A 13,471-nucleotide genomic window follows, 5' to 3' on the forward strand; every position below is an offset into this window, starting at 1 on the left:
GTTATAATATCACGCCGAGCACTTCAACGTTGAGAGTAGGCAGGGGGACAGAGTGCATGCCGAGCGCTTCCAGAGGGAAGTAGGCAGGATGACCTGGTCTTACGCCGAGTGCTCTAACGTGTGGAGTAGGCCGGGTGAAATAAGATGTGCCTTAATGTCACGCCGAGCGCTTCAACGTTGAGAGTAGGCAGAGGAGACAGAGTGCATGCCGAGCGCTTCCAAAGGGGAGTAGGCAGGATGACCTGATCTTACGTCGAGCGCTCTAACGTATGGAGTAGGCAGGGTGTCCCAGATTCACGCCGAGCATCTCAACGTGTAGGGTAAGCAGGGTAGACAGAGTTCATGCCTAGCGCTTCTTGAGGGGAGTAGGCAGGATGACCTGGTCTTACGCCGAGCGCCCTAACGTGTGGAGTAGGTCGGGTGAAATATAATGCGCTTTAATATCAGGTCGAGCGCCTCAACGTGTGGGGTAGGCAGGGTAGACAGAGTTCATGCCGAGCGCTTCCAGAGGGGAGTAGGCAGGATAACCTGATCTTACGCCGAGCGCCTTAACGTGTGGAGTAGGCCGGGTGAAATAAAATGATTTAGGCACAATAGTGCTCAATTGTGAAACTGCACAGGGATATTTTCATCTGAGTAACAATACAAGCTCATGTAATAACACTGTTTGGCAAGGGGATCTTGCTTTATGTAGCACGGAGGTGCTTTATGGTAACATTTGTGCGAGAATGCTTATTTGTGTTCTTGACATCAAGGCGATACTTTTGGCATGAAGATGCTGAAAGAATTTGTGTTGTGAGAAATTATATTCCAAGTATTCTGGTGCTTACTTGTGATTATTATTGTTTTTCCAGTGTTACCTAACAGATATTGGAAAATGGTTGGAACACGTTCCAGTGGTTCTGTAGACCAGAACAGAATTGAGAGTTTAGAAGCCGAAGTAGCGGCACTAAAAGCTGGAATGATTTCGGAGGATCGAGTTCGAGTGATTGAGTTAGCTCAAGCTCAACTCTCAGAAGCCTTAAACGAACTTAAGGCTGAAGCGCAAAATGCTATCAGTTCTGTGTTAGAGTCGTTCGACGAACTCAAGGCTCAAGTCAATTTAATTCAACTCGCTGTGGGTAATCTGGGTTCAGGCATTGTTGACAAAAGTCAAAGGGTCAAGGTACCGGGACCCCAGCGGTTTGGCGGGACCAGGGATGCTAAAGAGTTGGAGAATTTCTTGTTTGACATGGAGCAATATTTTAAAGTGATGCAGGCTAACTCCGAAGAGGACAAGGTCTCTATGGCCTCAATGTATCTTGCAGGAGATGCCAAATTATGGTGGCGATCCAAGTTTGTTGACGGCGTGTGTTCCATCAATACTTGGGATGATTTAAGGAAAGAATTGAAGAAAACCTTCTTCCCGGAGAATGTGGAGTACAATGCACGAAAGAAGCTGAGGGGACTAACACAAACAGGAACTGTTTGTGAATATGTGAGAGAATTTGCAACATTGATGCTAGACATCCGAGACATGGCTGAAAACGACAAAATGTTCTATTTCTTGGAAGGGCTCAAACCGTGGGCTAGAACAGAGATCCAGAGACAACGAGTAGAGGATGTGACTGAAGCTATGAATGCCGCTGAGCGTCTCAGCGATTATACTAATGTTATAGTCAAGCGAAAAGGCCCCTATCAAGGAGAGGACAATATGTTTAGGGGTGATGGTGGTATTAATTTCAGTAATGGGAATAAGGTGGCCAGAGGGGATGGAGCTTTCAGTTGGGAAACAGATAAGAGGCCTTTTCTCCGAGACCCAATACCAAATACATCAAGTAATGGGTATAGGCAGAGTGGCGATAAACCGAGGCAAACTGTGGATTCACATCCTAAGAATGGGCATAGGCAAAGTGGGGAAAGACCCAGATCATCCTTGGAGTGCTATTTGTGTAAAGGCTCTCATCGATTGGCTGAGTGTCCGCATAGGAGGGCTTTTAATGCGCTTGTGAACACATCGAGGAATGAATCACAACAAGATCCATCAGAAGAGGATACTGAAAATGAACCAGCTAGAATGGGTTCGATTCGATTCTTGTGTGCGTTACAAACTCAAGTTAGTAGGTTAAGGAAAGAGCCAGTTAGGGGCCTCATGTATGTGGATCTCGTAGTGAATGGAATAACTTCAAGGGCCCTGGTGGACACTGGAGCAACCGACACTTTCATCTCCCCTGAGGAAGCTATGAGGTGCGGGTTGAATGTTATCAAGGAAGAGGGGCAGATGAAGGCAGTGAACTCGTCCGCCGTGGCGATATGTGGGACCGCTAAGAATGTGAAGATAAAACTAGGAGTATGGGAGGGGGAAGTTGACTTTACCATATCTCCGATGGATGATTTTGATGTTGTCTTAGGTATCAACTTTATGATATCAGCACGAGTTATTCCGATGCCTTCTACAAGTTGTTTGATGCTGTTGGGAGAGATCCCATGTGTAGTGCCGACAACCTTGCTGCCGAAGTTGGAAAGGAAGAATTTTACCAAGAGAGAAGTCCTCAACACAACGTCAAAAGGAAAAGGTTCGAGAAGCACTCGTCGATGAGGACATCGACTAAATGGGTGGGGTAGAATGTCGTGGCCATCCCTTTTCTTATATGGCCACAACCGGATACGTATGCCAAGGCCAACCATGTATAGGGCCTAGTGGCAGGGTAGAATAAGCTTGTCCTCTTTTCAAGCATTTCAATGTTTTAGGTAGGGAGTGGGGATATGTCTTAATGTCCCCTGTTCGAGCTTTTCAACGTCTATAGGTAGCATTTCTGTTATTTTGTTTTCGCATATATGTAGGGGGTGGACAGCCGGCAGAGTTTGGGCTGATCCACAGGTAAAGGTACGTGTCTTGTGAACATCATCGAGGGCCGCCCCTACGGCTTAATCGATGGTGTGGGTGAGTCTTCTGTAACCCGATGTTTCTTTTGTTAATAAAACATTTTTCCCTCGGAGAAGTCCGGGGGTTGAGGTGTGCATCCGCTATGCCCCACGGGCTTAAATATTGGTTGAGGGACCGTGTTGCTACAATGATCTAACGTAATGTTTATTCCTGTTTGATCAGATATACGAGATAAAGGCTGACTTGACTTGGGAAGAGTCCCTTTTCAGGTGCCGCACGGATTACAAACCTAGTTGGAAAAGGTAAGTCCGTGACACCTTGGTGATCCTCCTCGACAGTTTTAGCCATCTCAAGCACATCATAGAAAATAGACAGCGCATTTGAAATCAAGTTTGAGCTCACAGTACATGCACCTGTGAATCTTTTCGTCATACTAAATTCACAACTTACTCATAATATAGAGACTAATGAGGAATTTGACAAAAATATGTTTGCCAAAAATAAAAGAAACTACAAAATCACAGGATTATTTTCGTCATCGAATCTTTATACAGGGGTCAAAAATGAAAAATCAGCTTTCTCCAAGGCCCCTACATAAATAATTCCCGCCCAAAATCAAGATAATTTTCACAAACTTCACTGGTTTCGTTTCTCTCTTGCAAGAAACCTCAAAGCCTAACCATATTTAGCTTACTCCATGTCTCCTATAGTTTTCAAGAAATCTCACAACATAATAAAGGAACCCTCAAACCCCATCTTCTTCTTCCTCTTTTCATCTTCTCTCTTCATCTCATGTAAGTCTCCCGATTCAATCCATTTCTTAAGTTTTAAGGTTCTGTGTTGTAGTATATTTTAATTTATCCGTCTGATTTGAGGTTTCAAGAGCTTACTAATAATGGGTTATCTTTGTGTTGTTTATGTTTTTATGGGTTATCTTTTTGGAGTTTAATTACTTGCTGCTGCTTGGTTAAGTTTTGTTTTTGGTAGAACCAATATTGTTGGATTTTAGTACTTGTATGTTTGAGTTTTAAAGATAAGAGTTTGGCACAATTTTATAGTCAATATGTCCTTTTCGATCTTTATTTTTAAGAAACAGTAAGATTGGAATATATGTTTTGCATTGTAATATTATTCATATGTTAATATTTCTTCTTCTTCTTTTTTATTGGTTGCAGCAAAACAATTATGGCTGAAGTTGATCAAAGCTTTGTTGAAAATGAAGTGGAACAGGCTCAAGAACATGAAAATTTGGGGCATAATATGAACCTGGGGCATGATTTGAACTTGGAACAGAATGCGAGCTTTGAGCACAATGCGAACTTGGAGCACTTTGCGAACTTGGAGCAGTGCTTTGACTTGAAAGACATTCCAGAAGAGAACTTAGAGGAGCAGAAGTTGCAGCAAGAATCAGAACATCAGAACTTAAACTTGAAAGACAATCCAGAAGAGAACTTAGAGGAGCAGAAGTTGCAGCAAGAATCAGAACATCAGAACCTAAACTTGAAAGAAAATCCAGAAGAGAACTTAGAGGAGCAAATGTTGCAGCAAGAATCAGAACAACAGAACTTAAACCTGAAAGAAAATCCAGAAGAGAACTTAGAGGAGCAGAAGTTGCAGCAAGAATCTGAACATCAGAACTTAAACTTTAAAGACAATCTAGAAGAGAACTTAGAGGAGCAGAAGTTGCAGCAAGAATCAGAACAGATGAACCTAAACTTGAAAGAAAATCCAGAAGAGAATTTAGAGGAGCAAATATTGCAGCAAGAATCAGAACATCAACCAAAAGAACATGAAGATGAGGCAGTGGTTGGTGATGGTGAAAAGAAGTGGCCTGGATGGCCTGGAGAGAGTGTGTTCCGGATGTTGGTTCCCGCAAAAATGGTTGGCAGTATAATTGGACGAAATAGGAGATTCATAAAGAAGATAATGGAGGAGGCAAGAGCTCGTATCAAGATAATTGATGGTCCTCCAGGGACAACTGAGAAAGCTGTAAGTTGATACATTCTCTTCTCAGCTTATATTATATTCAATCTTTGATTATGATGATAGACTACCATGGCAGAACTAGTCCTACTTGTCAAGTGAACTATTGTGATATAAGTCACACGAGTACTTTGATTAATACAACACAAAGTGGCTTTCCTTAATTGCTAACTTAGCTGACAGTCATTGCAGGAGATACCTTTATGGTCATTGCAAGTTTTTCTGTTTTTATTTGGTTGACATTCCATGTGCATTCATTTACCTTTTTTTTTGGTGTGTGATTAAGCCATGAAAAGTTAAATATAATAAATAAATTGAAATAATAAAAAAATATACACAGAAGTAAAAAATCAAGCTTCAAAATATTCTTTTCTAATTTAACAAATATATAAAGAAGTTATAGAATAAAACATTAAAGATTAGGAAGAAGGATGGAAGTGATACGTTAATGGATGCAAGGTTTAAACTTTAAAGTGCTTGACACTGGAGTTATTTGAATAAATATAATTCATTGTTACATAATAATTGTTCATCACCTCTTAAAGTTGTAATACTTTTGCAGATAATTACCTCCCCAAGTGATAATATCATTTTAAATATTTTACCAAGTCAAGAAGATTGTAAGAAAAAGGCCGTAAGAAGCTACCCGTGGAATACAAATACAGTTCCCTTTATTGAAAACTCATGTAAAGCCCGTCTCAATTAAACAGTATATGTGTGTATGATATATTTCCCAGTTGAACTCAGTTTGTATTCTAAATAACTTGCAAATACTTAACAGGTGAAAACAACTTGGTTAATAAATCTATTCCCTTAACAAAATAACAAGGATAATAATTTTCACAAATACTTGGCCATATATTGGAAGAAGGCAATTCAACTAAGATCAAGATAAATAGAACAGTTAAAGTTCTATATCATTGTTAAACATGATAAGCTTTCTTTTAAGCAAAAGGAGTTTAATTGTATATTTTAGAGTATATCAAATCTAAGTCAATGTGGCATATAGGAAAATTTGATTTTTCAATGCATTATGCTTCATATTTACCCATCTTCCCTCATTTGCTTGTGGCATATAGGAAAATTTGATTTTGTATTAGTTCTTATTTTCTCACCAATTTTATCTGGTCAGATGGAGTATGAGTCATAACAATGTAGCCTTTGTGCTGCCCCCGCTGCTTTGTCTTTTGAATAGGTAATGGTATCTGCAAAGGAGGAGCCTGATTCTTCTCTTCCGCCTGCCATGGATGGGCTTTTAAGGGTCCATAAACGTGTTATTGATTGCTTGGAGGCTGATTCAACTTATGGGACTTCGGCTGTGGGAACCAAGATTTCAACGAGGCTTCTAGTCCCTGACACACAAGCTGGAAGCTTGATTGGAAAACAAGGAACAACTGTCAAGTCCATTCAACAATCGTCTAATTGTATTATTAGAGTTCTTGGAGCAGGTTTTCTTCTCTGGATTTTGTTTTCACTTTTTGTTTTTTTGCCTTCTCTCTTATTGGAAACATTTGCCATTTCTTTCAAGTTGTTTGTTGGGGTTGCTGAAAGAGTAAAGCTTAGTGACCTATCTTTCATAAACTATTTTCAATTGTTTATTGAAGTAGTTCTTAATTTAACTCTTCTGTTTCTAGATATTTTTCGTTAATAATGGTACTAGAATTCAAGAATACGGTTTTCGGTTCAAATGCTGATAATTTGAAATTGTTTATTTAAGGTTTGAAATCCTTTGTATGATAATCTCACACTATCATTTTATTCTAGTGGTTTTGTTTGTAATTTCTTGTGCTTTTGATTGGTTTTGTTTATAATAATTTGTAATCATTTTGAAATGCTGCAGAAGACCTTCCAGTCTTTGCTCTTCAAGATGATAGGGTTGTTCGAGTTGTGGGAGAAGTAGTTGGCGTGCAAAAAGGATTGGAGCTAATTGCATCTCACCTCAGGAAGTTTTTAGTGGACAGCAGTATAATTCCCTTGTTTGAAATGAATGTGGGGCTTCTACTTTTTGTTGACCTACTGATTGATTGGTCCTCCGTCAGTGTATAGACTAATGAAAATCTATTACGTGTTTCTATCAGATGCAAAAGTTTAATCCTCGTATGGATCACATGCCACCTCATCAAACCTGGAGTCCACCACACGGTGTCCCCCCAAATGCTAGTGGAGGTGCTGGTTTTGGACACAATCCTCAGTATATTCCTCCTCTGCGGCAACTTGATAATTACTACGATCCTGATATGCCTCTTATGGATAAACAGCTGCAAAAGGGTATTTCTGCCTACGGAAGAGAATCCCCGATGGGTGCTCATGGATCATCAAATCCCAATGCACCTTTGATGATCACACAGGTACCACCATTACATACGTGATCTCTTTTACTCCATTTTCCTCCCTATATATGTTCCTTTTCACTTTAGACAAAGATGCCGGCAGCTATTGTTATTTGTTGTTCATGATTTTATTTTTTCAAGTAATGGGGATGGTATACTGAATTTTAGTGCTAAGAGTTACATACCTTTCTTTGGTTTTGTTTCTGGCTTCTGATCAATTTTTGGCAGCTATTTAAAGTATTGTTGTACTTGGTGTAGACTCCTGACAGCAAGTTCTTTCATGTCATGTAAAGTGTTAAGTCGATGACTCAAACAACCAGATTTTAATCTATTAACAAACTTTTTTGTCTTTGCAGGCCACTCAGCAAATGCAGATTCCTCTCTCTTATGCTGCTGCTGTTATCGGGACAACTGGTGAAAGGATTAGCTTTATTCGACTTGTTAGCGGGGCAACTGTCAGCATTGAAGAGACAAGGGGTGCTGTTGGGGAAATGACAGTTGAAATAAGTGGAACTGCTTCACAAGTTCAAACTGCTCAGCAACTGATACAGGCATGCCCTTTCCCCTGGCCTCTAAACTTTTTCGTCTTTCTTTTTTGATTTGCTAGGTTGAAAATAGTTTCCATGTGCTTGTCATTGCTTATTCTTCTGATTTCGTTTCAAGGCCGTTTTCTACAAGCCCGGTGATTTGGCCCTCTAGTTGTAGCACAAGGAACTAATGTTATCATTCACAATCGTTTGATGCATCATAGTTTGAACTTATATTATGTTGCAGGCTTTTATGGCTCAAGATGCAGCTGCAACGACAGGTCAGAGACAAGGCGGTGGGCCAAGCTTATAATCTGTACACCACTCATGGTTCTGTATACGCATCACACAATCCAATCAAGGACATGGTGACCGGGCTGGAGGATACGGCTCGGGGTATGATTCAAACTATGGGTACTAAGAAAAGGATTGTTCTTTTTCAATGTCATTTTTGAGATCATAAAATGTTGGAAACCACAGAATTGGTTTTGAAGTATGAATTCTGCTTTAGTTGGAACAAACATTTTTCATTTAGAAAAAAAGATAAAAATTTTCTTTAATTTTTACCAGTCCTTCAATTCTCTTTTTAGAGGTAGCTTATAGTATAATATGAATCAATTTTCAATAAATTACACAAAGTTCAAATGCAAATAATTCGAATACATCAATTATACATGCTATTCATTTTAAATATTTATATAGATCTTAACAGTATATAATTAACTACAAACACTAACTAAACATACTATTGTTTCCCATGATATTACATACACTTAGTGGCCCAAAACACATAGAGGTTGTTACCAAAATGCTCTAGCTTTGCATAGTAAGCATGCCTCCAAGACCTTATGAAAAACAGGGGAGCCACCACTCCCCAAAATCGCATTACGAACCCAACAACCATGCTCACGTAAAACCCATTCACTTTGCTTCTTCCTCTGCTGTCTCCTTTCTTTGTAGCATCAGTCGGAACACCTTTAGTGTTGCAGCTTTTACTCGCAGGAGGCCTGCAAAGATAATTGCCCAAGAAGGAAGAGTTATCAAAGCTTTGAAGCTGAGTGGCTGTTGGGATTTGTCCTGTCAGATTGTTGTAGGACACGTTGAAGTGATTCAAGAAGTTCAAATTGGACAAACTTGAAGGGATTCCACCATGCAAACGATTCATTGACAGATCAAGAGCTTCCATCAACTTCAAGTTGCCAATGCTGTCTGGTATATTTCCTGTTGCCAAATTCCCTGACAAATTTAATGACAATAGCCCAATAAGACTTCCAAGTTCTTTGGGAATCTATCCTGTGAGACTGTTAACTGAAAAGTCTATGCTAATAACAAGTTCCGGTGTAGTACTATGCTCGTCCTCTCTTCCTTTCAGCACCAATGAAGCACTCATCAAATAATTGTACAGATCTTCAAATCCAGGGTACAAACCCGCTTGGTAGCAGTAATTATTTGGCTTTTCTTTAGTGACCATTGCACTTAAATTTCTCAAACAATTTGGAATAGCTCCTGAAATATTGTTGTGTCCAAGGTCCAAGTTCTGAAGAGATTGAAGAGTGCAAATTGTATGAGGAATATGACCATCAAAGTTATTTGAACGGAGGCTTAGTACCACAAGCTTAGAGAGCTTGTCATTGATCCATGCTGGTACACTTCCACTGAAATGACTTTCACTTAGATCAAGAAGAGCCAAACTCGTACAATTTTGCAACGTGGAGGGTAATTCTCCAAACATGCTATTGTTTCGAAGGTTTAGCATTTCACGTCTTACATGTCCCAAAGAAGATGGGACATTGAATTACCTGTCAAATTGTTGTTTCCCAAATTTAAGAACTCCAGCTCCTGCCAACGGTTCCAGCAATCTGGAATTTCTCCAAGAGAAGATTTGCATCAATGAGAGGAACTGACATTGAATTCCTTGATGAATTGCATATAAATTCAGAGAGGGATCCTGAAAATGAATTCCTTGACAAAATTAAATATGCAATGGTTGCAACAGTCTTGGCAGTGGACCAGCGAACCGGTTTGAACTCAGGTCGACAATGTAGTCTCCTTTTGAAATTGAGAGGAAAGGTTCAAAAACCAAGTGGGAATGACATCTGAAATTCTTGTATCAGAGATATCTAAACGAGATAACTTCTTTTGGAACTTCAACCATTGGGGAAACTTCAAGCCAAGATGCAATTGACTCAGTTCAATAATTTCACATTGAAACGGAGGAATCCAACTTGAGTTTGGTTCAAATCTCAACATGTTTTCGGATGCTGTCAAAGTTGTCGAACTTCGTAAGATTAGAGAAATGAGTCTCTGATACAACTCCTTTCAATTGATTTTGCCCAATATCTAGAACTTTTAAATTGGAGGAAAAGTACCATTTATTTGATTTTTTGAAACATTAAAGAGCTTCAAAGATGATAACTCCACTATCAACGATAGAATGGGGCCAGAAATGTTGTTTTGAGCAAGGGAAAGGTGAGCTAAATTTTTAAATTGCGCAAGTTGATCTGTTAAATGGCCAAAAAGTTTGTTATCTGCCATACTTAAAGACTCTAAGCTATCCAAACAATATTTAGACAAACTCTGTAGGATTTTCCATTAAATAACAAATCCATCTCCTTCAATTTGTAAACATCTCCCAAAGAGGTTAGTACTTTTCCTTGATGCTGATTATCTGAAAGATCAAGGTTATGAGGAATTGCTCCCCAGAATCTTGCTTGAGAGAGGTTAAGATATGTTAAACTCCTCAGCTAACCGAAAATCTCGGAGATTTGAATGCTGCTAAAATTGTTATTGCTCAAGTCAAGCCAATTGAGATGCTGCAACTCCAGCAGAGAAGGATTTATTTTGCCTCTTACAGGTGAACGACGGTAAGTTTCCCATTTAGCAAGTGTTCTATCATCATAAGGAGCTGACAATGGAGAAGCCAAATGAAGTTGGAGGACGTGGCCTGTTGAGTTATGGCAGATGACCCCATTCCAATGACAGCAATCCACACCTTCAACCCAAGAAGATAGGATGTTTGAGGGATCAATCAGATCATTCTTGAACTTCAAAAGAGCATCTCTCTCACTTTCAATGCAAAGCACATTAGAATTGCCATGGCAGAAGCTAACACAGATAGCTGCAATGAGAAGAAGAAATGGGAATAATGAAATTGTAAGAGTTGTCATTGTTGCAATTGTATTGTAGCAACCTTCACTAGCAACTCTGAATATATAGAGAGAGAAAACTAAAACAAAAAAACTATATGGTCGAGAGAAGGCGCAAGGAACTTTCATCCAATTCCCCAAATTTCCACAGAAAGCATTTAATTGCATTAAAAGTCCTTTTTAATATCAAATTAACAAAGTATATTTCTTCCATCTTACTTTTTAAAAGCATATTCAATAACAAAATAGAGTTGACAAGTCAAGTACTCAAAACGAAGTCTATGGAATAAACTCGACTCCCATGGCACGACGAAAATGAAACAGCAAATTAGTTATCCTTTTTCTAATTTTATGTATCTAATGTGGAATTTAACAACCTCCACAAACTTATGAAATGAACATGACAAAGGAGGCTGAAGGTTCGTCTAACTCGAGATTCCGGTATCCGGAAGTTGGCGTTCGAGTCAGGTCGAAGTGTTTCATGCCTCTGCCACAGTGGTGGTCGTGGAATAAGACCCTACGAAGGGAGACCACCACTGGAAATAGAAAAGTAGGCTGCCACTAATTTTGTATGTTCGGTGTATTTTTTGGTGTGAACTAGGGGAGTTTTTCGTCTTATCTATTCAAGAGTTCAGTAAGATTATAAAAACCATAAGACTTAAATAATATTTATGAAAACAAAAAAAATAATATTACCTATTTTATATATAAAAAAGGCAAAAAATAAATAATATAGCGTGTAACAAAAAGTAGAGATGCTCCTCTAGATCTTCCAGCAATATTGATGTGCAGAGAATGTATAACAAAAAGCAGGATGGACCGAGGGTGGGTATGGGTAGTCATTTTAAAATTACTATAAATTTTAGATTTTTCTATATATTTTCTATTGAAAACATGTTTTTTTCCCTGAAATTCAAGTTCTCCCCATAAAATTTTAAAAGTTCAAGTTCACCACCCCTAACATAGAATCCTGCGTCCGCCATTGACAAAAAGTATTTTACCTATTTTATATAAATAATAGTAAAGAGATTAAATCAACACAAAATAAATAATAAAGTGTGTAAAATTATTATTGATCAATTCTTTCGTGGTTTAAGAACTGTACATCTCATAATCTATTGTTTAATGACTTCATTTAGATTTATTGCTTTCTGCATTTTTCTCTAAAAAATGAATGAGAGGCAAGTGGATTCCCTGTATTCCCTGAAAAACTTTGCAAGTAACTCAAGCTGATCACTTAATGGAAGGATTAAACATAGTCATGCATTCTCAAATACATGAATAGTTATTTAAATAAACAAAGCTAATATAATAGAAGGATTAAATCTGCATAAAACAAATAATAGACTAAACAAAGTTAGTAAAAAGGACACCTATGGCCTCCTTAACCCAACCATATATACTCATTCTTGAACTAGTGAACACACTTCATCCATATTTCAATTAGTTACACAAACCTTAACTCTACATGCTATGTTCTTTTTCAATTATGCTTACCATTTTTTAACATATATAGAGATGAATCCTATACGATCAACTACAAACACACACAAACGTTAATTATACATGTTATTGTTTTCCCATGGAACTACGTACACTTGGTAGCCCAAAACACATAGAGCTTGTTACCAAAATGTTCTATCTTTGCATAGTAAGCATGCCTTCAAGACCTTATGAAAAACAGGGGAGCCACCACTCCCCGGAATCCCATTATAAACACAACAACCATGCTCACATAAAATCCATTCACTTCACTTCTTCCACTGCTGTCTCTTTTCTTTGTAGCATCATTCGGAACACCTTTAGCGCTGCAGCTTTTACTCACAGGAGGCCCGCATAGATGATTGCTCATGAAGGAAGAATTATCAAAGCTTTGAAGCTGAGTGGACGTTGGGATTTGTCCTGTCAGATTGTTGTAGGACACATTGAAGTGGTTCAAGAAGTTCAACTTGGACAAACTTGAAGGGATTTCTCCATGTAATCGATTCATCGACAAATCAAGTGATTCTATCAACTTCAAGTTGCAAATGCTATCTGGTATATTTCCCCTTAGCAGATTCCCTGACAAATTTAATGACAATAGCCCAATAAGACTTCCAAGTTCTTTGGGAATCTCTCCTATGAGATTGTTAACCGAAAGGTCTATGCTGGTAACAAGTCCCAGTGTGGTACTATACTCGTCCTCTCTTTCTTTCAGCACCAATGATGCACTGAAATACATTCTCAAATCTACGCCTACATAATTGGAAGACCACTCATAGTAGTAGTTAATTTGTTTTTCTTTAGTGGACATTGCACTTAAATTACTTAGACATTTAGGAATTGCTCCTGAAATATAGTTATGTCTAAGGTCCAAGTTCCGAAGAGATTGAAGAGCTCAAATTTTATGAGGAATATGACCATTAAAGTTATTTGATTGGAGACTTAGTACCACAAGGTTAGAGAGCTTGTCACCAATCCATGTTGGCATTCTTCCACTGAAATGATTTTCACTGAGATCAAGAATAACCAACTCCATACAATTTTGCAAAGCGGAGGGTAATTCTCCAAACATGCTATTGTTCCGAAGGTTTAGCATTTCAAGAATCTCCCAAAGATGGCATTTTTCTGGTCAAATTG

At 38.6% G+C, this 13,471-nt stretch overlaps 1 protein-coding gene, 1 long non-coding RNA gene and 1 pseudogene across 2 annotated transcripts; 1 reads left to right on the forward strand and 2 right to left on the reverse strand.

Moving 5' to 3' along the window:
* Positions 1-4,056: 4,056 nt before the first annotated feature.
* Positions 4,057-4,766, reverse strand: LOC120133543. Its single transcript, XR_005517104.1, has 2 exons — positions 4,647-4,766; positions 4,057-4,287 (listed from the first exon to the last, which is right to left on the reverse strand). It is a non-coding gene; the product is annotated as an uncharacterized LOC120133543 (long non-coding RNA).
* Positions 4,568-8,142, forward strand: LOC120133541 (annotated as a pseudogene).
* A 327-nt stretch (positions 8,143-8,469) lies between these two features.
* Positions 8,470-9,462, reverse strand: LOC120133649 (receptor-like protein EIX2). Its single transcript, XM_039150199.1, has 2 exons — positions 9,054-9,462; positions 8,470-8,942 (listed from the first exon to the last, which is right to left on the reverse strand). The coding sequence occupies exons 1-2, from the start codon at positions 9,460-9,462 to the stop codon at positions 8,470-8,472; spliced, it is 882 nt and encodes a 293-aa protein (XP_039006130.1).
* Between the last annotated feature and the right edge of the window lie 4,009 nt (positions 9,463-13,471).

Source organism: Hibiscus syriacus, unplaced genomic scaffold, assembly GCF_006381635.1.
Source record: "Hibiscus syriacus cultivar Baekdansim isolate YM2019G1 unplaced genomic scaffold, ASM638163v2 tig00110584_pilon, whole genome shotgun sequence".
NCBI lineage: Eukaryota > Viridiplantae > Streptophyta > Magnoliopsida > Malvales > Malvaceae > Hibiscus > Hibiscus syriacus.